Source organism: Caretta caretta, chromosome 4, assembly GCF_965140235.1.
Source record: "Caretta caretta isolate rCarCar2 chromosome 4, rCarCar1.hap1, whole genome shotgun sequence".
NCBI lineage: Eukaryota > Metazoa > Chordata > Testudines > Cheloniidae > Caretta > Caretta caretta.
In genome coordinates this window covers 108,148,665-108,171,331 of record NC_134209.1, presented here as the reverse complement: position 1 = coordinate 108,171,331, position 22,667 = coordinate 108,148,665, and the positions used below count along the sequence as shown (strand labels likewise).

At 38.5% G+C, this 22,667-nt stretch overlaps 1 protein-coding gene across 9 annotated transcripts in view; it reads left to right on the top strand.

The window, feature by feature from the left end:
- Nucleotides 1–22,667, top strand: part of N4BP2 (NEDD4 binding protein 2) — a 116,192-nt gene that overhangs the window by 76,656 nt on the left and 16,869 nt on the right. For all 9 annotated transcript variants that reach the window (XM_048848528.2, XM_075127966.1, XM_075127968.1 and 6 more), the window contains 9 exons: nucleotides 2,087–2,211; nucleotides 3,374–3,462; nucleotides 7,752–7,828; nucleotides 9,257–9,412; nucleotides 12,976–15,368; nucleotides 17,247–17,332; nucleotides 18,391–18,436; nucleotides 19,538–19,758; nucleotides 21,381–21,499. In XM_048848528.2, the coding sequence (XP_048704485.2) occupies nucleotides 2,087–2,211; nucleotides 3,374–3,462; nucleotides 7,752–7,828; nucleotides 9,257–9,412; nucleotides 12,976–15,368; nucleotides 17,247–17,332; nucleotides 18,391–18,436; nucleotides 19,538–19,758; nucleotides 21,381–21,499 (3,312 nt within the window). The remainder of the gene's footprint in view (nucleotides 1–2,086; nucleotides 2,212–3,373; nucleotides 3,463–7,751; nucleotides 7,829–9,256; nucleotides 9,413–12,975; nucleotides 15,369–17,246; nucleotides 17,333–18,390; nucleotides 18,437–19,537; nucleotides 19,759–21,380; nucleotides 21,500–22,667) is intronic.

Sequence of the window (22,667 nt, the reverse complement as noted above, 5' to 3'; positions counted from 1 at the left end):
GGTGTGGAGGGAGCGTCACCGATCCCCGCTCTGCCCCCTAGCTCCACTCTGGCCCCAACCACAGGTCTGGCCTTGGTCATCGGCTGCAGCTCCCAGCCATGGACCTGCTCTCAGTTGCAGCCCCTGGCTCGCAGCCCCGACCGGAGCCCTGTGCCCTGCTCCCAGTTAAGGCCCCAGCTGCAGCGCTGGTCCCACTCCTGACCACGACCCCCAGCTCTGACTGTGGCCTGGCGCTGTCTCCCGACCGTGGCTCCCAGAGTGGCACAGACAAAAAAGTTTGGGGACTACTGACTTAGCAGTATTATTGTAGGATTTATTAACAAGAGAAAGCAACAACAAAAAATAGTTTTCTGGTGTTTGCAAATGGCCTCATTTAAGCCCCAATTCATCATAATGTCCACGCTGCACTCAGACATAGTGGACACTGGTAACTGCAGGGAGCTGGGCCAGTTGCATCTCCCTGATCCTTGGCCAGCTGTTGCTGGTGGAGGTTAGAACAATTGGGGGCTGCTCTAATGTCTGTCACTGGTGCGAACTCCATAATGGAGCTTATGCGAGCAGAGGATCAGGTTTAATACAGCTCAGCTCCACCTTGCCCCTCCTGTCCCTGCGCCACTTCTGACATGCCCCAACCTCCACATGGCATCAAGGATGGGTTTAGCTGGGAATATGTCAGGTCTGACAGGTTTATAATTGTTGACATTCCCCCTGGCAGAATTCTGCGGAAATCTCTGGCCTGTTTAAGTTCACTTTAAACCAAATGAGTAGTGCATAGTGAACTTGAGAATCCAGCCCTTTGTTTTCTGGGGAACTCCCAGAAAGCTTTTTGATAGTTAGACTTTTAATATACATATAGTAATCAATTTTAGACTTCTGTAGATGTGTCATACTGCTAGTTATGCAAATAAAACTTTGTGTGGGACTGTTGATGCAGAAGCGTATCATTATATACAGATATTTATTTTTCTGTTAGGTTCTATTATTAGGTATTTTTTGAAATTATATTTTTCCCCTTGCGTTTTTTCTGTCAAGTTAGTCTTTAATTTCTTTTCTCTTATTCTGTAGTATGAATTCTTGAAGTGTCTTTCACACTCTTCTTAGATATGTTTTTACTCCAAACTATTATCAATTTCTTTCAATTACTGTAACTGTCCGCTTCCATTAAAAATATTTGAGGGTCCTGTCATCCCCAGCACAATAGTCTCGTGCACAGAATACTTGGGATACATGAGCTGCATGCTCAGTCTTCCAGCAGGGCATGGGGTTCCGCCCCTCCACTGCTGCCTAGAAGGAATAGGGGCATTCTGCTTCCAAAACCTCTGAGTTCCTAGGGTTTGCAGAAGTATTGGACGATCAACATGGAGGCTTTTTCTTTCTCTACCCCATCCTATTCTTCCCTCCAAAACCTCCCCTCTGCTCCTCAGCAGAAGGAACTGGAGGAGCCACATAGCTAGGGTGTTTCCCAGCAGCTGCTTTCATAGAGACCAAATGCCTATAACCTCACCATTAGAGGGTGACAGTTGTATTGTCACCTACCCTCTTCCTGGGGCTGAACCTTCCTTCAGATGCATTTGCTCCCTGTGCCCCTGGGAATGAATCAAGAAGTGTGTGCAGGAGTCAGTAAACCTGTCACTGAGACACATCTACTACTGGTTTGGAGGGTGTACGCCAGGTTTGTGGGTGTCCACAGGTGGATAAACCATGTATAGCACTCTGCACATGGCACAAAGAAATTTTGAAGGTGCCTAAAGCACACTCTCTTTTTCACAGAAAGTGCTAGAGGATCTTTAATATCCATTAAGAGAAGACAAAACTTCAGTTTGAAAGGTCTTGTTCAAAAAATCTGTACACAGTAGACTCCATGAATCTTAATTTTTCTGCAGTGGAAGAAAGTAAGGTTGAGGCAACCCTACTTGCTAGGAATGAAAACTGGTTTTTAGAACCTGAGGTTTAGATCACTAAGCCATTCTCTGTTGTATATCTAATGTAAATCCAAAAGGAGTTAATATTTGGTTCACATATATTGTTGATAAAAGTAGACAAAAATTGGGAAAATGTATTGTTTTGTCTTTGTGATATTTCACAGGACTTTGCTTGAGGATAACCCAAGTGGAATCATTCTTAGTACTGATGATTACTTTTACAAAAACGGACAATATCAATATGATGCAAATTGCTTAGGAGAAGCACATGAGTGGAACAGGAAACGAGGTAAGAACTGTATAGGGGATTAGCTCAACTGCTTTGCGGATTGCTTAAAACTATTATAAAAGCAGGCTTTCCTGTAGTTGTACCACGGGATGAGCTTTAATCCCCTTTTAGAGGTATACATTTTAAATAATATTGACAAAAATAGGATCCTAGACTCCAGAATGGCCTATCTAATGTGCTGTTTGCTAACAAATGTCCAATTCAGCACTGAAGGATTATTTTCTCCTGGAATTATATCAGGGTATATATGTTGCATTAGGTTCTACTTATTGAGTGGTAATCTGTGCTAGCTCTCAGGAGGATTCCTTCCAAGATTAAGATCAATAATCATTATTTGCACTCGGATGCTATCCATGGATGTGTTACACATATGGCATCTATCCAGATCTTTTCCCTGCCTTTGAACTAATGTTCCTTATAGAGGACTACATTGACAAAAATTAGGAAACAACCAAAAATAGAGGAAACCAGTAAACAGCGATTTTCACCAACAAAAGATTTTTTTCTGTTTCTCCTGCTGAAACTCTTCACTAAGCAATTATTTTCAAGCTTTTATGTGCTAAATTTTAAATATGATATTTTTGCAGGCGTGTTCTAAACCTATTAAAAATGGGTTTATAGGAAAAGTACACACTTAACAGCAACTCTGGTTGTGCAGGCTACTTTAATACTGCCTTCTGTTCTTTTTTTTTAAAAGCAACTGATAAACATTTTGTTATTGTGTGTAAAAACTACACAATTTTTTTTTATTTTTCATATTTTATACAGTTTACAGAGTGGACTTTTCTTAAGACTGTTATAAGGCCAAGAATTTTGTATGCAACAAAGAAGTCCACTTGAAGGTGATCATGTAGTTTTTAGTATAATTTACTGATTAGTCATATTGGTGTATTATATATCTGCATTTCCATTTATTTATTATCATACGTATATTATTTCAATGTGTGCAATACAATGTAATTGCAGGTTTTTATATTTGGAGGGTGGTGAATTTAAATAAAATATGTGCTTGAGTGGCAGAGAAATCAGACTCCAAAAATAGTTATTTTGGCAACTGGTTAAACATGGTGTCTTTTAAAAGATTAAAATTAACATTAGATGTCGATTTTTATTATCAAGAAATTAACCACACCTCGCTCTTCTGTATGCGTTTGTGTTTCAGCTAAAGAAGCCTTTGAAAAGAGAATCTCTCCTATAATAATAGACAACACAAACGTACAGGCATGGGAGATGAAGCCTTATGTTGCTTTGGTTAGTATGATGATTTGAGCAATGTGCAAAGAGATTGGTAACTGACCTGAGAACATTTTAAAGAGCAGTTATGGGGCTCAGTCCAGCTTCTGTTTGAGTTCAGCAGGAGTTGGATCAAGCACACAATTAAAAAAAAGTGTAAAAACGGTACCATGTCATTAAATATTCTGCTTAGGTCTGAGTGTTTTATCTGCTTATTTTACTGACAAATTCAAGTGTTTTGTACCCCAGAGCAAATACACATTTTGAAGAGTAAGCTGGATTCTGTTCTTCCTTATGCATAATCAATAACACTGTTAGCTAGTTTTTCTTACTGCTCAGATTAGCTGAGTACCAACAATGGGGTTGGTGATGCTCTACAGAAAGCCAAGAATACAGTCCCTGCCTCATCCTAATTTTGACATCCAGTGTAATTCAGTGACACAAGCACCAAATGATAGATGGAGGCCTAACTTTCTTTTATTTGCTAGACTACCGTTGATAAGTTTCACATAAGAAGTGTGTCTTAAATACTGATTTGAAGATCAAATTGTCCTGTAGTGTTATATTTTATTTAGCTGAAATATTTGAAAATAAATATACTCTACAACTGGAAATCCCACTAAAGTGTTTAAGTAGCAATATTACAGGGTTTTATTAGGATACAGGTGAGCCTATTTGTAAAGCTTTTCATATCTTCTATAAGCAGTTATGAAATACTGTTAGCTCAGTTGAAGGCAGGCTAGATGAATCAATTTGTATTGAGTATATGACTCATATTTAGTTAGTCAAAATAATGCTGCTGTAATGTTTGTTAGTGATACATTTTTCTTGTAATATTGTCTTTTCTTCATCTTCTGATCATTTCGCTCCCAATTCTGTGAGGCCCTTAGTGCGAGTAATGCCTATTGGAATACATCCTCAGCTGGTATAAGTTGTCATAGCTCCATTGTGGAGCTTTGACAACAGATGTCATCTGAAGATCTGTTCCATTGACTTCAGTGCAAGTTGAGGAATCTCGGCCCTTTGAAGCAATGGTATCTTAAGGCTTGTCTGCACTTAAAATGCTACAGCTGCAGCCACACCACTGTAGCGCTTCAGTGTAGACACCACCTATCCTGATGGGAGGGATACTCCCACTGGTGTGGGTAATCCACCTTCCTGAGAGGCATCGCTAGATTCACGGAAGAATTCTTCTGTTGACCTAGTGCTGTTTACATGGAGACTTAGGTTGGCTTAACTACACTGGTTAGAGCTGTGGATGTTTCCTGAGCAGCGTAATTATGCTGACCTAATTTGCTAGTGTAGACCGGGCTTTAGGAATGGCAGAAATTCACAGTACTCTTCTGGTCCTTCTATATTTGGAGCCCAATTCTGAATGCTTAGGTCAATAATTTCAAACCGGTATGCATTTTTAGGCTTTTAACAAAAAGTGGTCTTTTTTTTTTTAAAGGGTGCTATGCATGTGGAACACGCTGTGACGGGTTGGGTAACAAAACCTCCCTCAAGACTCTCACTAGATGTGCTGGGATACCACTGAGAACAAACCCCCCTGCCAGAAGAGGCTTCCCTCCACTCCTGTCTTGCTGAGTTAGACACTTCAGTCAGCTTCAGCACAGACCCAGAGGTTGGGCCACACCTCTTTGCAGTTCACTGAAATTGAGATCCACTCAGCTCAGGGGCTTCTTAGTTAACAGGGACTTTCCCAGCACCCAGTATTCAGTCTTTCTGGGAGCCTAAACCCCGAATAAATCCGTTTTACTCTGTATAAAGCTTATACAGGGTAAACTCATAAATTATCTGCCCTCTCTAACACTGATAGAGAGATATGCACAGCTGTTTGCTCCTCCGGGTATTAATTACTTACTCTGGATTAGTTAATAAGCAAAAGTGATTTTATTAAGTATAAAAACTAGGATTTAAGTGGTTCCAAGTAATGACAGACGGAACAAAGTAAGTCACCAAGCAAAATAAAACAAAACACGCAAGTCTAAGCGTAATACAGTAGGACACTGAATACAGGTAAATCTCACCTTCAGAGATGTTCCAGTGAGCTTCTTTCACAGACTAGACTCCTTTCTAGTCTGGGCCCAATCCTTTTCAGACCAATGTTGTGGCTTATGGCGTGGGCCCAGCAATCACTCACACCCCTGTAGTTACAATCCTTTGTTCCAGTTTCTTTCTGGAATCTCTTTGGGGTGGGAGAGGTTATCTCTTGAGCCATTTGAAGATCAAATGGAGAGGCTTCCAGGGCCTTTTATATTCTCTCTCGGGGGTGGAAACCCCTTCGTTTTTCTGTTCAAAATCACAGCTAGAAGATGGAGTTTGTAGCCACCTGGGCAAGTCACATGTCCATAAATGATTCAGCTTTTTGAAGGCTGATGCCATTGTTAACATGTTAGTTTGAATGTTCCCAGGAAAGCTCAAATCTGGATTGGCGTCTCCCGAAGTCCATTGTCCGTTAAGTGTTTCTTGATTGGGCACTTACTCAGAATAGTCCTTTCTCAAGAAGCTGACCAAGTGCTTCACTGAAGCTACTTAGAATCAAACACATTGAGATACAAGTACATAGCCAATATTCATAACTTCCAATACAAAAATGATACACACATACAGACAGCATAATCATAACTAGCAAATTACAACCTTTCCATAGACACCTTACTTGACCTCTTTTGTACAAGATTTGATTCAACTATAGGACCTTGGTTGCAACAGTGATCTATATGGTCACAGTTCACGTCAATAACATCACACATGCATTTTACTTCTTAGATTTTATTTAATTTTTAAAGTAACTTAACTTACTGAACCATTTTACAGGATCCAGTACTAGAGCTGGTCAGGAATTTTCAAACCGAACATTTTCTGGGGAGGTTTCTCAGATCCAGGATAGATATTCTGATTAAAACTTTCTTATTTTCCATTGTCCATTCATCACTATGTTTGGTAAGATACTTTATATTTAAAAGGTATTTTCAAATCCTTATATTAAGGAAGCTCACTTATGCTTGTTAAAAAGAATACCAAGGACTGGAAATGGTCTCTTTGTTTGGATCTCCCACTTGTGATATGGCATTGAAGCCTAGTTTTAAAAGTCGTCCATGTCAGTATTGCGAACAAACCAAACCAAACCCTCAAATTAGAACTAATTGTCAACTTTGTTGGCAGCCTCAGCCAAGAGACTGAGAGTTGAATTGGGATGAGGATTGATCTACTTTCTTACCCCAAGAGGTTTTCATCCTAGTCTGGGTTTAGGCACATCAGTGGGAAAGTGTTAGAATCTTCTGCTGCCACTTCCTGTATTATAACTGGTTTTGTTGATAAACAGAGGACTTAACTCAGCAGTACTGTCAGGTTGGTACTTTTCAGCACAGTAAATTAACTTAAAAAATAAAAATAGGTCTCCTCGGGATTTAATGCCCTTGTAGATATGAAAGCACTTCTTTGCTCAAAAGATATTAACACAGGATTGAAGTGGTTAGTAAAAAATATTCTACCTTAGCTGCATAGAATCATAGAAATGTTGAGCTGGAAGGGACCTTGAGAGGTCATCAAGTCCAGCCCTCAGCATGTGTGATGGACAGGTGAAAGGTGGGACTTGTTCAATATTTAGATTATTTTTATGAATGGGGTCTAATTTTATACCCGGTCATAGCTACAGTGTTAATTGTGGAAGGTTTTAAAAAGGTACTTTTGAGTGCCATCAGTTCATGGCTATCTTCTTGGTTGTGTTGCATACTTCATGAAAGTATAAGGAAAATACTTTAAGTTCTGTTTCCAGGAAAGTGCTTTGGTGTGTCTCCAGGACAATAGGAATGGTCCTGAAGATAGGAATGGGGGACAATCATCTCCTAAGTAATTTCTCTTGGCTAGATTTAAAGCAGATTTGTTTTTGCCTTGAGAAGATACCACATAGTATTCTAGAAGGAGAAAGAGCTCCATGCTTGCAGCTAACGGAAATAAGAAAAGGTTGAAAAAAGGGAAAGAAATGGTTCTTAAAATAGTGAGATTTTTCAGAATGTTGCTTGGACAAAACTAAGTTAGCTCTGTCACGTAGAGACTGTGGTTGAGATGTGAGATACATTTCATTAATTTTAAAGGAAGATATGTATCTAAGTAACCTAGACTGCTTTGAAAAATCCCTATCTGTGTAACCATAAATGAAGGCTGATACATGGTTAGTGTATTTTTGGAGTGTTTAACTTGTTTTGTAAAATGGGAACCTGATATGTGTCTGTCTTGTACATTGTGTGCTCTTTCATGGAAATATGACATCACTGATGTATTCTGTATTTATTTTTATTCAGTCTCAGCAGTACAAATACAAAGTTATGTTCCGAGAGCCTGATACTTGGTGGAAGTTTAAACCAAAAGAGCTTGAAAGGTAAAAATATTGTAGAAGATATTGAAGTAAGCTGCTTCATCTTTCATTTATCCTCTTTAAAATAACTTTTTTTTACCTTGACAATGGCCATTGAGGCTCCAAAACATCAGTAAGCCCCTTGTTAACAATTAAATAAACACCTGATTAACTTTTTATTTTAACTGTTCTGCTTACAACTTTATTATGTCTGTGTCGGGTTTGAGAAATTCCTTTAATCATTTTGTTTATTTTTATATCCAGTTTCAAAATAAATTAGCTTGCAGCCAGAAAGGCACCTTTGTCATTTATATGACACTTTAAATCTTCAAAAAGAAAAGGAGTACTTGTGGCACCTTAGAGACTAACACATTTATTTGAGCATAAGCTTTCGTGAGCTGGAAGTGAGCTGTAGCTCACGAAAGCTTATGCTCAAATAAATGTGTTAGTCTCTAAGGTGCCACAAGTACTCCTTGTCTTTTTGTGAATACAGACTAACATGGCTGCTACTCTGAAACCTTTAAATCTTCAGAAAGCTGTGCAAATGTATATTCATCCCTAAAATATCTCTTGGAAATCCAGGCACAATGATAGATCCAGTAGGACCCCTGGAAAGCATCCAGGGTTTGTCTCATCATATTGGGTCTGTCCTTGCATTGAGGTGATCTATTCCGCTGTTGGCTGTCCTGATTCCAAGTGTCCCTCCTACCTTATGCACTAGAGTAGCAGTCACTTCTTCATGTGAGCAGAACAAGCTCCTGGAGACAAGCTCTGTTGAACCACCAGTGGAAGCTTGGTTACAGCTTTTCCTAGGCATTACCATCTGGGTTGAACACATAGCTAATGTAACTCTCAGATGGTGGGTGCTTATGGGGATCCTTCTGGAACAGCTGTGAGTTGATTTCCTTCCATGGAGTGGTGGGTACCACCATTTCTTGCTGCTAGGGCTTACTTGGGGTTTTCTCCCCTCCCCTCAACCCCTTTTCCCCTCTGCTTGCCACACTGGCCAGGATTTACATACCCTAGCTCAGGCCACTGCCAAGCAAATTGTTTTCTGAGACGTAACAAAGTCAGTGCAAAATCCTACTCCGAGGGATAAGATACACTGACAAATGGCTAGAAATGGGGAGATCAGAGTAGGCAAATATGTTTTCTTCCCACTCTGAGAAGTTCTCAACTGAATGTAGCCTACAGGAAGAGGACTGAGTGCCAGAATCTCCTTTATGCAGTTTGACTCCCTGCCTGCCTAACGGAAGGTGAAACACCCAGCTTCTGGTTTACAACATCCCAGAGAGCAGTTTAAGAAAAAAATATTTTAGCCTAATTCTTAGGTTTAATATTAAGCAAAACTAGAACTATAACAGCATAAAGAGAAATGATTCCATCTTTCAATCTGTTTTGTTTGAGTATTAAAATCTGGAATGTTACTTTTTTTTATCTTTTAATCTCTAGGCGAAACATTCATGGTGTATCTAAAGAAAAGATCAAAAGAATGTTGGAGCGATATGAACGTTGCCTTACTGTTAACTCAATCTTGAATTCTACTGTCCCAGACAAATCAGAAAATGCTGATTGGAATGAAGATCTTTGTCAGGGGGAAGGTTACGGGTAAGACGTACTTGCTCTATATGCCTAAATAAAAAACTTTGTTACACAATTCCAATCTTAACTTTTTTTTTTAACAGTGAAGGCTGGCTAACTCCTCCTAACCCAGAACTGTTCAAACCCCCAACCCAAAAAAACCCCAGTTTAATAAAACTTTAGTGTTTTTTATATTTACAAGGTTAAGAATTTTATACATGAACAGTTAAGGGAATCAGCTGTTTCTCCATTTCTATATGATATACTATTAGTCCACTAGATTATTGCTGTCCACCAACCTTAAGTTTTTCCTCTTGTTTTCTTCTGTACTGGAAATATACTACTGGGTGTACAGTATAGATTTTTATATACTAACTATTAAATGTGTACTAAAGTTTTTAAAAGGAGTATAATCCTATATATATGTAAATACCCTAGGTCTGCATTTTGTACTTATAGAGTGGGGTGTTGGTGGAGTAGATGATTTTTATGGCTAGGATTGGAGTGATTGATCTGTTTGGTATTATGGAATATATTTATTATACTGAGGGTTATATGAGTATATGTATACTGAGAGTATATTCCCAACCGTATTTTGTAAGCAGTTAGCATCTGTGGCCTTCTGTAGTGGATAATGTAGAATGTGTTTATAGTATCTTGGAAATGGATCCCTTAAATAGAATAATAGAACTGTAGTGTTGGAAGGGTCTTTGACAAGTCATCTACTCCAGCCCCCTATTCTGAGGTAGGACAAAGTAAACATAGACCATCCCTGACAGGTGTTTGTCTAACCTCTTCTTAAAAACCTCCAGTGATGGGGAATCCACAACCTCCCTTGGAGGCCTATTGCAGATCTTAACTACCCTTCTAGTGAGAAAGTTTTCCCTAATATTTAACCTGAATCTACCTTGCTGCAGATTAAGCCTATTACTTCTTGTCCCTCCTTCAGTGGGCATAGAGAACAATTGATCATTGTTCTCTTTGTAACAGACTGTAACACATTGGAAGACTGTTATCAGGTCACCTTCAGTCATCTTTTGTCAAGAATAAACATGCCCAGTTTTTTTTAACCTTTCCTCATAAATCAGGTTTTCTAAACTTTTTATCGTTTTTGTTGTTGTCTTCTGGACTCTCTCTAATTTGTCCACATCTTTCCTTAAAGTGTGGGGCCCAGAATTGGACATAGTACTCAGCTATGGCCTCATGAGTGCCGAATAGAGCAGGACAATTACCTCCTGTGTCTTACGTACGACACTCCTGTTAATACACCCCAAAATGATATTAGCCTTTTTTGAAACTGCATTACATCATTGACTCATATTCAGTTTATAATCCTTTATAACCCCCAGATCCTTTTTAGCAGTACTACTGCCTAGGCAGTTATTCCCCAATTTATAGTTTTGCATTTGATTTTTCCTCCTTAAGTGTACTACTTTGTACTTATCTTTATTGAATTTCATCTTGTTGAATTCAGAACAATTCTAAATTTTGTCAAGGTCATTTTGAATCATAGTTCTGTCCTCCAAAGTACTTGTATCCCCTCCCAGTTTGGTATCATCAGCTAATTTTATAAGCATATCCTCTACTCTGTCATCCAAATCATTAATGAAATGTGGAATAGTACTAGACCCAGGACTGACCTTTGCAGGATCCCACTACGTATGTCCTCCCGTTTTAACAACAAACTGTTGTGACAAGGTTGGGCCAGATGGCTACAGGAGAGTGATAGAAGGCAGATATATTAGCCCCAGATTAAGCAGGTACCTTTTCTCTGAGTAAGGTAACGGGTGGTTCCAGAACAATTAGGAATTTGCTGGAACCAGTTAAGGCAGGCAGGCTAATTAGGACACCTGGAGCCAATTAAGAAGCTGCTAGAATCCATTAAGACAGGCAGGCTAATCAGGGTACCTGATTTAAAATGGACCTCACTTCAGTGAGTGAGGGGCGTGCAAGGAGCTGAGAGTTAGAGGGCATGCTGCTGTAGAACTAAGGCATACAAATGCTATCTGGCATCAGGAGGAAGGTCCTGTGGTGAGGATACAGAAGGTGTTGGGAGGAGGTCATGGGGTAGTAGCCCAGGGAGTTGTAGCTGTCACACAGGTGTTACACGAAACACTGTGGACAGCTGTGATCCACAGGGCCCTGGGCTGGAACCTGAAGTAGAGGGTGGGCCCGGGTTCCTCCTATCCCTCCAACTCCCTACTGGATACAGGAGGAGTTGACCTGGACTGTGGGTCCCACCAGTGGGGAAGGTCCCTGGCCAGTCCCCCGACCCACTAGGGTGGATCAGCAGAGACTGTGGGGATTGTTCTCCTTCCTTTTCCCCATGCTGGCCAGTGATGAGGTTAGCTGAGTGAATGGCAGGTTTGAGCCACTAGCAAAAGTGGCCAAACTGAGGGCTGCCGTGAATCTCTGAGGTGAGCAAAACATCCAGTAAGCGCAGGACCCACCAAAGCAGAGGAGGAACTTTGTCACAGTATCTACTCTTTGAGACAGGCTTTCACCGAATTATGCATCCACCTTATAGTAATTCCATTTAGACCGCATTTTTCTCTAGTTTGCTTATGAGCAGGGATCCTAGAAATCCGTTTGCCATGGAAAAATTCAGAATTTGCATTTTTATACAGAATCTTTATTTTTTCACAAAATGTAAAAACTAAAATCATATACAATAGAACTCTGTTTATCCGAGCCTCCATTATCTGTCTCTCTGTATTAACTAAACTAGGATTTGACAGCCTGAGCCCCAGGCAGTGAGAGCCCTGTCTGTCAGCCCTGCCGCTCTCTGGATTATCCGAATTTTTGATTATCCAATCTTTAGCCTGTTCTTTCCCTGTTTTGACTTGCATTCCTTTCACCTTGTTAACATTAATTGTGTTGAGTGATAATAAACGGGATTTCATTTTAATCTAGTTATTTATTATTTTGACTTTTTGCGTACATTTCTGTACAAATTAGGGGGTACTGTTAAAGTCGGGTGGGCTGTGAAAATTAAATGGAATTACAATGGATTGTAAAACATCATATGGCAATGGGGACCTGGCTAAAACCCTTACCTGTTAATTTCTAGAGTTTTTATTGAACATCTGAGTTTGGGAAAGCTATGAAACTCATGATATTTGAACATAGTCACCATATCTGTTGCAAAGGTGGGAATATTATCCAGGCTAGTGCTCCTGTTGGAAACTGCAGGTTGGGGTAGAGGGAGATAGACTAATGGAAAGAGAAAAATGTAATCCCTATTCGGAATCAAGGAGGGGCCCTTATCAAGTGAAAATCTGTGCTGTTTTTTTTTTATTCGTGGGGAGTGTTCAGATTTGAGCTAGTTCTTTTTAACCTGTGTTCCTCTCCCTAGATTTCATGGGTTGGGAGCATGTGAACATTTTATATATCTCTCAGGTCAATGATTGTATAGTATCCAAAACTAAAATATGGGATCCTGGTTTAAAGAGCTTATGAGCTTTAATTTAAATTTATTTAGTACCCAATCCAGAATAGAGGTTTGTAGGGAAGTGGGGTTAGCTTGTTAGTTTTTTTTTTTTCTTTTAAGTTTTCTTTAAATGTCTTCTGTTTAATTATTTGTCTTACAGGCAAAAAGAGGTACATGCTTACGTGAAAGAAGAGAGACTTTTTGCTTCAGCTTTGAAGCTTCCTGAATTAGCTGAAGAGGAGAAACATGTATCTGCTATATCTTCAGCACTAGAAAATAATAATTTAGGTGATAAATATTTTCGAAAAGAAGAGGAGGAAATTGAAAATAATTTAAGAGAACACGTTTCTGAGAATAGCATTATTCAAGGTGGTGTGGATATTAGTTTATCAGATTATGAAGAAAAGGAAGTGCCTTTGGGGGAAAAAGCTATAAAGAGAGAAGAAATACATAGAATTACTGAAACAGAAACTAGTAAAACTGATGAGGTGAAATCTGAAGAAACCACACACTTGCATATCTGTTCTTGTGAACATATTCAAGAACATAGTGACAAGATTGTGGAAGTTCAAACTGAAAAAGATCAGTACAATGAAATTGCAGTAGAACCAGTATTAACACGTGAAAGGAACATTATGAAACAAAATGATTCATCTTTGGATGTATCAGTGAGGCCAGAATTATTAAACTTTCTGGGTGACTGGCCTGTAGAACAAACAATCGGGCAGAGAACCAAAAGAACTAGAAGAATAGACAAATCTTCTATGAAGAGTGATAAAGAGGATAAAGCAACCAGCCAGCATCTTCTTGATTCACACAAGGCACAAGTGGACCTGGCAGATATTCAGCAGGAAGTACTACCTGGTGAAAAAAGACAGGGGGAAGAAAATTTAGCCTCTGACTCTTTTTGTGTTCTTGGTGCAGATACAGTTACCCCAGAATTGCAAATGGTGGGAGACTGGCCTGCTATGAGCTCTTTACGGCAGAGGCAAAATAGATCAAGGAGAATATCAAAGAGAAGTCTAAGTGAATCTGATGAAGCTGGAAATAATAAATGTGATATACACAAAAATGTTCTTGACCCAGTGGATGTGCTTCATGGAACATCTGTGAGCACTGAAGAGCTACAGGAGACAGAGAAATCAAATTTTCAAGAACCTGAAAGAGTAGCTAGTGAAAGTATCAGTGAGAAAAAGCCCAAACAAAATAAAAGAACACGGAAGCATCATAAATTAGCCCTCACATTTACCAACAGCAGTGTGGCCCTCTCCAAACCAGAAGAACAGTTGTCTACACTTAATTTGCTGGAAGAGAAACCTAAAAAACACATATGTAAACAACCAAGCAGGTATTCACAGACTGAGCCACAGGATTTCGCGCTCTTATGGAGATTAGAAAAGAAAATTATTACTTCTGAGAATATTATTTCCGAGAATACCAAAGTATTACATGGCAGATTAGAAGCGTTCAGACCAAAAGACATGGATGCTGCTTCAAGTTCTCAAGAAAAAATCCCCTATAGAGTTATGTATGATAAAAGCACGTATGTAGAAGAAAGTGAACTTATCAGTATTGATGAATCTGAAAATCTGAATGTTCTTTGTAAGCTGTTTGGGTCCTTTTCATTTGATGCATTGAAGGACTTATATGAAAGATGTAACAAGGACATTGTCTGGGCCACAGGCCTGCTATTGGATTCTGATGAAAAGTTGTGTAAAGGCGAAGACATTGAATGCTTGCAGGAGGCAGGAACTGAGCTAGGTACCCCAGACCTTGAATTCAAGGCAAATACAAACTATAGAGAGAATCTTAAAAATTCTGAACAAACCAGCCAAATAATTATGACTGATGGTATCACTCAACTTTCAGAAAACAATTTATCAGTGTGTTATGCAGAGAGTGAGACTACAGACATACTTGAGACAGATGTTAAAATATCTGACTCACTAACAAGACTTCCACCGAGTGCTTCCATAAAACTCAAAAATACCAATGATATTGCTCCCAGAACTCAGGCACAAGATACAGGAACAGATATCATTGAGCAATCTGTTTCAGACACACAGAAAATAAACTCAAAGGTGATGAGCCTTGTTAATGAAACAGAAGAAAAACCAGTGGTGTCTCAGTTTGATGTGGGCTTATGTCTACCTGTGACTTTCCCTAAGGAGTTTAACACTGCTCCAATAATTTTGAAACCCAAATTAAATAAGGAGATAGACAATAAACTTTCAGAAACATATCAAGAGAGTTCCAAAGTAAATAATATGATTCTTCCGTTACTGCAAATGGATCAAGCACCTTTGAAGAGCTATGCAAGTGATGAAGAAGAACTGGAAACCTATAAAGAAACTCAGGGGAATCCTATGATATCAATTGGAGGTGATAGGGAAGAAAGCAAACCTTCTAATATGGATGAAGATAGAACCAAGTTATTGAACCCTAGTTCATTATCCTCAGGATCCATAAATATAAATTGCCTAGAATTGGCATTACCTCCTGAACTAGCCCTTCAGCTGAAAGAAATATTTGGGCCAGTTGGCATTGACTCAGGTAAGGACATGAAAAATTATTAATACAAATACATATGTAATGTAGTTCTTTTTTTTAAACTATTTTAATTTATTTATTTATGCTTACTTTTGAATTCCTCATGATATTGTGGTGCTATTCAAAGGCTCTTGTTCATTTAAAAACTGAACTGAACCAGAACATTACATAAAATATAGCAGCAAAGATAGCTATCATTCCTTTTAAATTTTTTGTCTCTGCCCACATATATATTTGAAGAGTATCACAAGAAAATATTTCCACTTGTCTGGCTTGGAGCAGAACCTACTTTCTGTTTCCCCAGGATGGAGAGGTAGATAATGATGAGGAAAAATTTTGATTGGTTGGGAAAAGGAAGAGAGAGAGAGAACCTTTGACAGGACAAGTAAATGGGGAAGGGAGATGCCAAATTAGAAATGAAAGAAAGTTAGAGAGAGAGAAAATAATATAAAACATTTTTTTAAGTGAAAAATTAGTCTGAGAAAAAACGTGCATTGAAAACACCTGAAGATGCATCAAGATCTAGAATTAAAAGGGGAGAGATCAAGAGAAAATGGAAAGAAAGAAAGAAAAAACAAAATAATCATCAAACACACAAAGTCCACTGGGGACTGTTGTGCCGGCCAGAGTGACCATGGTTGGTGGTATCACACAGGCGTTGTTTAGTGAAGTTCTCAGATCTGGCTCAATCCTGCAAATCACAAATCTCTAGGGTGGCCCCGCAAGTAGGGTCAGAGCCTTCATCCCTTCGTGGGATCATGGAGAGTTTGAGAACATGTATCTATCCTGGCAACATGGCTGAAGAGCATGCAGCACCACTTTTGAATGTAATGGGGGGTTGAAGAAAAGTCAGATCTTTATGAGACTCTGACATTTGGCACAATATCAAACCATTTTTTATGCTCAGGATTTGGTGCTGACTGTGCAAATGGAATGCCTCTAGCCACTCCAGGTCTGCCTGTAAGAGGGTCCAGGTTTCTGACCCGTATAGCAATACGGTAGTACACAGGTTTGATTGATCTTGAACTTGGTTTGAAAAAACAAAACGAGGTTTAGTAATCTTTGAAATGATTTTTCATAAAGTTTAGAAACTTTGATATAACATTTTGAATCTATAATTTATTGATGTGTTTGGCTGTGAGCAAAAAAAAAAAAAGACTTTTTCTTGGGTTGGGGTAAAAAGGGGGAGCGCGGTGTTACTATTTCTCAGACTTGTCCCCTTTCTTTGCATGCTCTATATCACCCTCCTTTTCTTTTTGAGAAACTGACAGGTGTACTAGTATCACGTAGGTGTGCCGGGGAAAGATTACATTATGCTGTTACCATAGTCACTCTTGCTGTCTGATTAGTGTAGAAAGGTTTCTTGGCTTTTATGCTTCCTAGGGAGGATGCTTCTCTAAATTGGGTATGATGCAGGGAACAATGAGGACACTAATGCCTGATGTATTCTTCAGGGATGATTATCCAAGGAGAGAGATTAAATAAGGGAAAAATACAGCATCACAATTGGTCACAAGGTTCAGAGTTAACTGCAAAGACATTAAATTCTAGGTTGGACTTATAAAAGAAGAATATGCATTAAAAATTATAAGGGTATAAAAGAGCCAGTCGTTCCAATAGTCAGGTTTAAACAAGATGCGATTAATATTAACTTGCCCTCTCCCGCCCCTTCCAGATTGTGTTGGTTTATGAATCCTGTTGGGTGAGGGCTCAGAACTCAGTGTCTATATTTAACTTGGCAGTCACTGCAGTTTTCGGGCATGACATTTTTATGCAAAATTTCCTAAATGTAAATTAATTAGTGGTAAGCCACAGTGCTATGCTTGATAGGATTAATTTTTGTACAGTGCTTTAATGAGTATATTTTCTTTCTTCCATAAGGATCACTAACTGTTGAGGATTATGTGGTTCATATAGATCTGAATCTGGCCAAAGTGATTCATGAGAAATGGAAAGAATCTATTATGGTTGGTAGGCTTCTTTCTTATAAGAAGTTACACTTGGGCTTTGTCAATCTATTTGTTTCTCTTTCTTCATTTGTTTAAATATTTATATAAGGTATTTTATATATTTACTGTAACAGTGAGAGTATTAGCTATACTTTATAAAATACATAGGGTAAGTGGACATGTAGCACAGAGGAAATAATTATTGTAGTTACATAGTGTCACCTGCCCCTGCAACAAATAAAACCTAAAGGCAATATAATACCAGTCTCTTAAAATACAACATAAAAACAAACTATGGAGTATAATTTCAAAATGAGCATCAGTGCCCCACTGCTTCTAAAATACATTTTTGGAGGGAAGGAGAGGAAGAGGAAATCTTTGACATTTTTCAGATTTGGGGGGGATAAGATGAGAAGGATTTCAGAGAAGAATAAATTTCACACCGTAAGGCATACCATTAGCAAAAATTAGATTAATGATGGGGGGGGGAAAATCATAACATACACATTCTCACAAAAAGATCAGTTAATGTCCAATCTATTATTATGTATTGCCCATTGTTTAAACATGAATTTTAAAACCATCCACCAACAATGACATTTGACCTTAAAAAGCCTTGATTTTATTCTTTAAGAGGAAGTCTCAGTGCACATTACCTATTATGTACAGAAAACAAATATATTTATATTAACTAATTGAGAAAGGTTCTCTTTCTAAGAGTCTCATGTCATCATGAATTCAGCCAGAGTAAGAAGAAAAACTGCTTCAAACTGCATCTTATTTTTTGGTACAATCTTCTCTTGGTTTGTCTAATCCTTAATTTAATTATAAGATCTGATTTGATATCTTACCACTACTTCGATCTGTCACTTGAAAAATAGTATTATTTTCAAAACTTTACCTCTTAATGTATTTCTTATCTTAGATATATACACATTTTTTCCAGATAAAAAGTTTAAAAATTGTAATGGAATTTAAAACCTGTTTACCTGAAAAGTAACATCTGTTGAGTTAACATCAGGGGGAAACCTATATCTGTGGTTCACTAATGTGATTTTTTTAATATTTGTAATTAGAAGAGACAAAGGAAAGAAGAGGAATATTATAAGCTGCTTATGCAAGGTACAGTGTACTGTTCCCTTAAATTACTGTAATAACGCTTAGTTTTCGAAAACTAAAACTAGTAAGGTTAAAAAATTGCAAATTGTTGAAAATCAACTGCTTCATTTGTAAAGCTCAGCTTGCATTTAGTGGACTTGATGTGCTACTCACCATTATCGTACAACCCTAGCAGTGGTAATAAAAATAAACAAACCACTGACTTATAACAATAGCATTAAAGCACTCTGAGGATTGGCTTTACTCATGTCTACCTGGGATCAAAATGCATAGGGTGAGATTGTGACTGCGTCTGTATGGATGTTCAAGGGCCTGATACAGTCTCCATGGGTAGAAGAGGCACTGATCCAGGCTAGTGCTACAAGTGGGGCTACCCTTCTGCAAGAAGAAAGTGGGAGGGGCCATGGCCTTAGTGAGCATCCCATCCTTTCACCTTGGTCACCAGAACTGGCCCAGCATGGAGGTAATGCATGTGACCCTTGTTCAAGTGGTGATGGATCTGCTAATCAAGCATTCAGTCCCTCAGCTCCCCATGAGGAATCCTTCCTCTGCAGCAAACACCCTCTCTACTCACCCACAACCTGGGCTGTGACTTCAAGCTGCAATCTGGTCCTTCTGACTAAAAAAGAGTTTTTGCCTAATAGCTAAACTGTGCCATTAACATCGCAAGAGAAACACATGACCGAATAGTTAAATATCTGTTCATAAGTTGTGGATGCAATATATATATACACACACAAAGGTAACTGTGAATATAAAAAATCCCACACATGGTCATATGCAGTTATTTATTTGCAGGTGTAAGTTAGGTTCCAGCATTTAAAAATTCCACCTGGGTTGTTGCTTTTTTATTAGTTAGAAGAAAAATGAAGCTTGATAAACTTTGTGGGGGAGAGGGTGAGGAGGAAGATTGAAGCACTGTAATGTTATTTTTGCTAAAAATATAAGTTGCTTAAATAAAATTAGATTATTAATAAATTAATGAAAATGTAGTAAGGTGAAATGTATTTTAATTATTTCTGGCTTTGCTTTAATTAAATGTATTGACTTTTTCATTTTGTCACCTTGAGATTTTTGTTGCTTTTGTACTGTTTGACCAATTAGATCTGGATGACTCCGACACAGTCTTATCTCAGAGCACAGACAGTAAACTTCAGAGGAAGAAAATGGCCTGGCCCTCTCGATCATCAACAGAGACACACAGCGAAAATCTAGCAACATCAGAAATTTTCCCTTTTATGGATCACTGGAATGCACAGACTCAAAGAGTATCACTCAGAAAAATAATGTCTGAAGAAACAGCCTTACAGGAGAAACAGGACCTGGTATGAATATTGCCACTTTTTATGATGTCTAAGTTGTATCACACTGATTTTTCCCCCCCACACAGTTTGGTATGGTTAGAAGCCATATTTTGCTTCTATAGTTGCCTGTCTTTGTACAGGCTGACTAGTGCTGAGTTTCTGAGATGGATGTTAACTAATTTTATTAATTGTTTTTTGATAGCTAGAGTTTACTTAAGGTGCTAGATAAAAGCCAGCTGATGTTTCTTTTTAAAATAAATCTGTCATTTGAAAGTTTAATATCTTAATTGTTTCACAAACAGATCACGCTATATCTTGGTGTACAGGTTAGCGTTTGCATTTGGCTGAGCTGCATTTTTGGTTGTTTACTTTTAGAAATGTGTTTATCAAATTGACTTCATGCATTCTTTGTGAGACAGCCATGCAAAAATTTGTAATTAGCACCATGCTATGCTTGTTCAAAAAGAGATTTAATTGCTTGTGATACTTTTTAAAAAAACCCACAACATTCCAGACAGCTGACATATTTAAAGGATATTTAAGATGTAATTCTCTCTCAATTTGGCACACACTTATTATTTCCTAAAGTTTTGTTCTTTTCCATTTTCTTAGTTTCCATTTAGTTTTCCCCTGTTTTCAATTTCAATGATCTAACTAACTGCACTACTCTCCTTTCATGGATGCAATGACAGACTAGTGCAATTATGTCTTTCTTTGTAATTCTGTTGCCCTGTAAGTAGTTGTCCTAAAAATAAAATGTCCCTATTTCTGTTGACATTGACGTTCAAATACTATAAGCCTGTATTTCTGAAGCAGAGTGTTGTGGGTTCTTTTCCTTACGCTTATATGGTGTCCAAAGATTGATTTCAGCTTGGTGTAATCTGGCTCAGTTTTGTTTTGATCACTTCTTTTATATGAGCACTGCAATTTTCAGTTTTATAATTAAAGACCTGTCATATCATGTCCTCTAGGTCAGTGTTTCTCAACCTTTTTGATACCAGGGACTGGCTTGCTGCCTTCCCAAACTATGTCAGGGAGATCTGAGGGACTGGTACTGGTCCACAGGCCAGTCATTGAGAAACACTGCTTTAGGTGACTTCTGAAATTTGAATGCATAATACATCGAAACAACCGATACCTGCCTCAAAACAAAACCAATATTTCCCATCGTCAATAAAACCACCATAGCTCAACCCCAAACACTCAGTACGCTCCTTGCCCAATTGCCTGAGGGGAAAAAAGATGGGCTTTACAGCATGCCTGGAATGTTCAGGAATTTGGACTTTTATAGACCAACAGTGTAGTAAATTCCAAAATTTAAGGTCCCTCTTGAAAAATACCGTGCCATCTGCCTTCTCTCAGTTTAAATTGAGAGAACTCTAGCTTAGTCACTTCCAATGATTGCAGACTGTGGCAATACAGTATCACACAGCATGATATGCCTGTCCCAGCTTTCTGTGCACCAGATGAGTGTGTGTGGCTGATCCTTATATGTAATTAAAATCTTTAGCATGATAGGTGCCTAGGTAGTGAATAAATTTTTTTGGTCATAACAAATTAGTTACATTATTGGATCAGTTTTATTAATGTAGATTCCTCTAATGATGATTTTACCGTTCCACTTACTTTACTTTCTGGATTAGAAACATGTTCCTTCCATGGCTAGAAAAGACTGCGCTGCCAGGTTGAAGGAGAAGCAACTCTTTGAGATGTTCCCAACCATAAACCAAAACTTCTTAATGGACATCTTCAAGGACAACAAGTGAGAGATCTTTAAATATTTCCTTTGTAAAATGCTGCATAGTAATAACATACAGTACATGGTTATTCTGTCACAATTAAGTGCCCAAAAAGTTAATACTTTGCTAAAGAATGGTTCTATCCAAAATAACAAAAGTTTAGCTTTAATTAAAGGCCAAACTTCGTGGTCCTTAACAGCAGATTTTTTTTTTCAAATTTATACATGTTTTCACTTGTTTTAGTCTTGTTTTACTACTTTGAGAAGACTCTTCTCTCATTCCCTCACTTTCCCTCTACAACCTTCCTTGGATGATGTTGACTGACTGGAGCCACTTTCTATCAGTGGTTCTGCTAACTCAAGGAGCAGCCATCCTAAGAATTGACTTGGAGATATTGGCAAGTAATGGGAATAGTATGGTCAGTGAGAGTGGCACGCAGCCAGAGGGAAAATCTACCGTGGCCTAACATTTGCTGCTAATTCTCTACTCCTTACCACAGCATCTATGAAGCAGGCCGTGGCAGAGTCATCTCTCCTTCCATCCATTCTTGCATCTGATTCTTTTCAGCTTCTTATCCTTGATGTCCAGCTACCACTTGAGACTCAAGATTGTGAAAACTGAGGTCCATCTTTCTTCCTAAAACTTCCCTTCTCCTTCTCTTGCTATCACCCTTGACCATTCCAACTATCTTCCTCTTCACACGGGTTGCTTGCTTCCTGCACATTCTCCCTACACATCTAGGCTGTCATCAAAGCTTGCAAGTTATTTCTCTACAGCATTTCTAAAATTTGTCCTTTTCTCCATCTCAGCAGTTCAAGCACTTGTCCATACCTTGGTCATCATTCACTTTTACTGCTGCAGCCACCTCCTCTCTCTCACCTCTCTGTAACTTTCTTCAGTCCATCTAAAGTGCTGCTGCTAAAATAGCCTTTCTCATCCACTGCTCAGGCCATTTCACAGGCCTCTCTGAATACATTCACTGGTTTCCATTAACCTTTTACATTAAGTTTAGGGATCCTGTTCTCCCTTTCAAGCCCACACAATTCCACTTTTGTGGTATCTTTGTTTTCATTTCTTTCTTTCCTCACAAGTTTCCCTCCTAACTCCTTCCTTGGTATCTTTGCCTTTGTGGCTTCTTCACAACACCTCATTGATTTAAAACAGTCTCCCTCTTATCAGCCTATTGAGCAA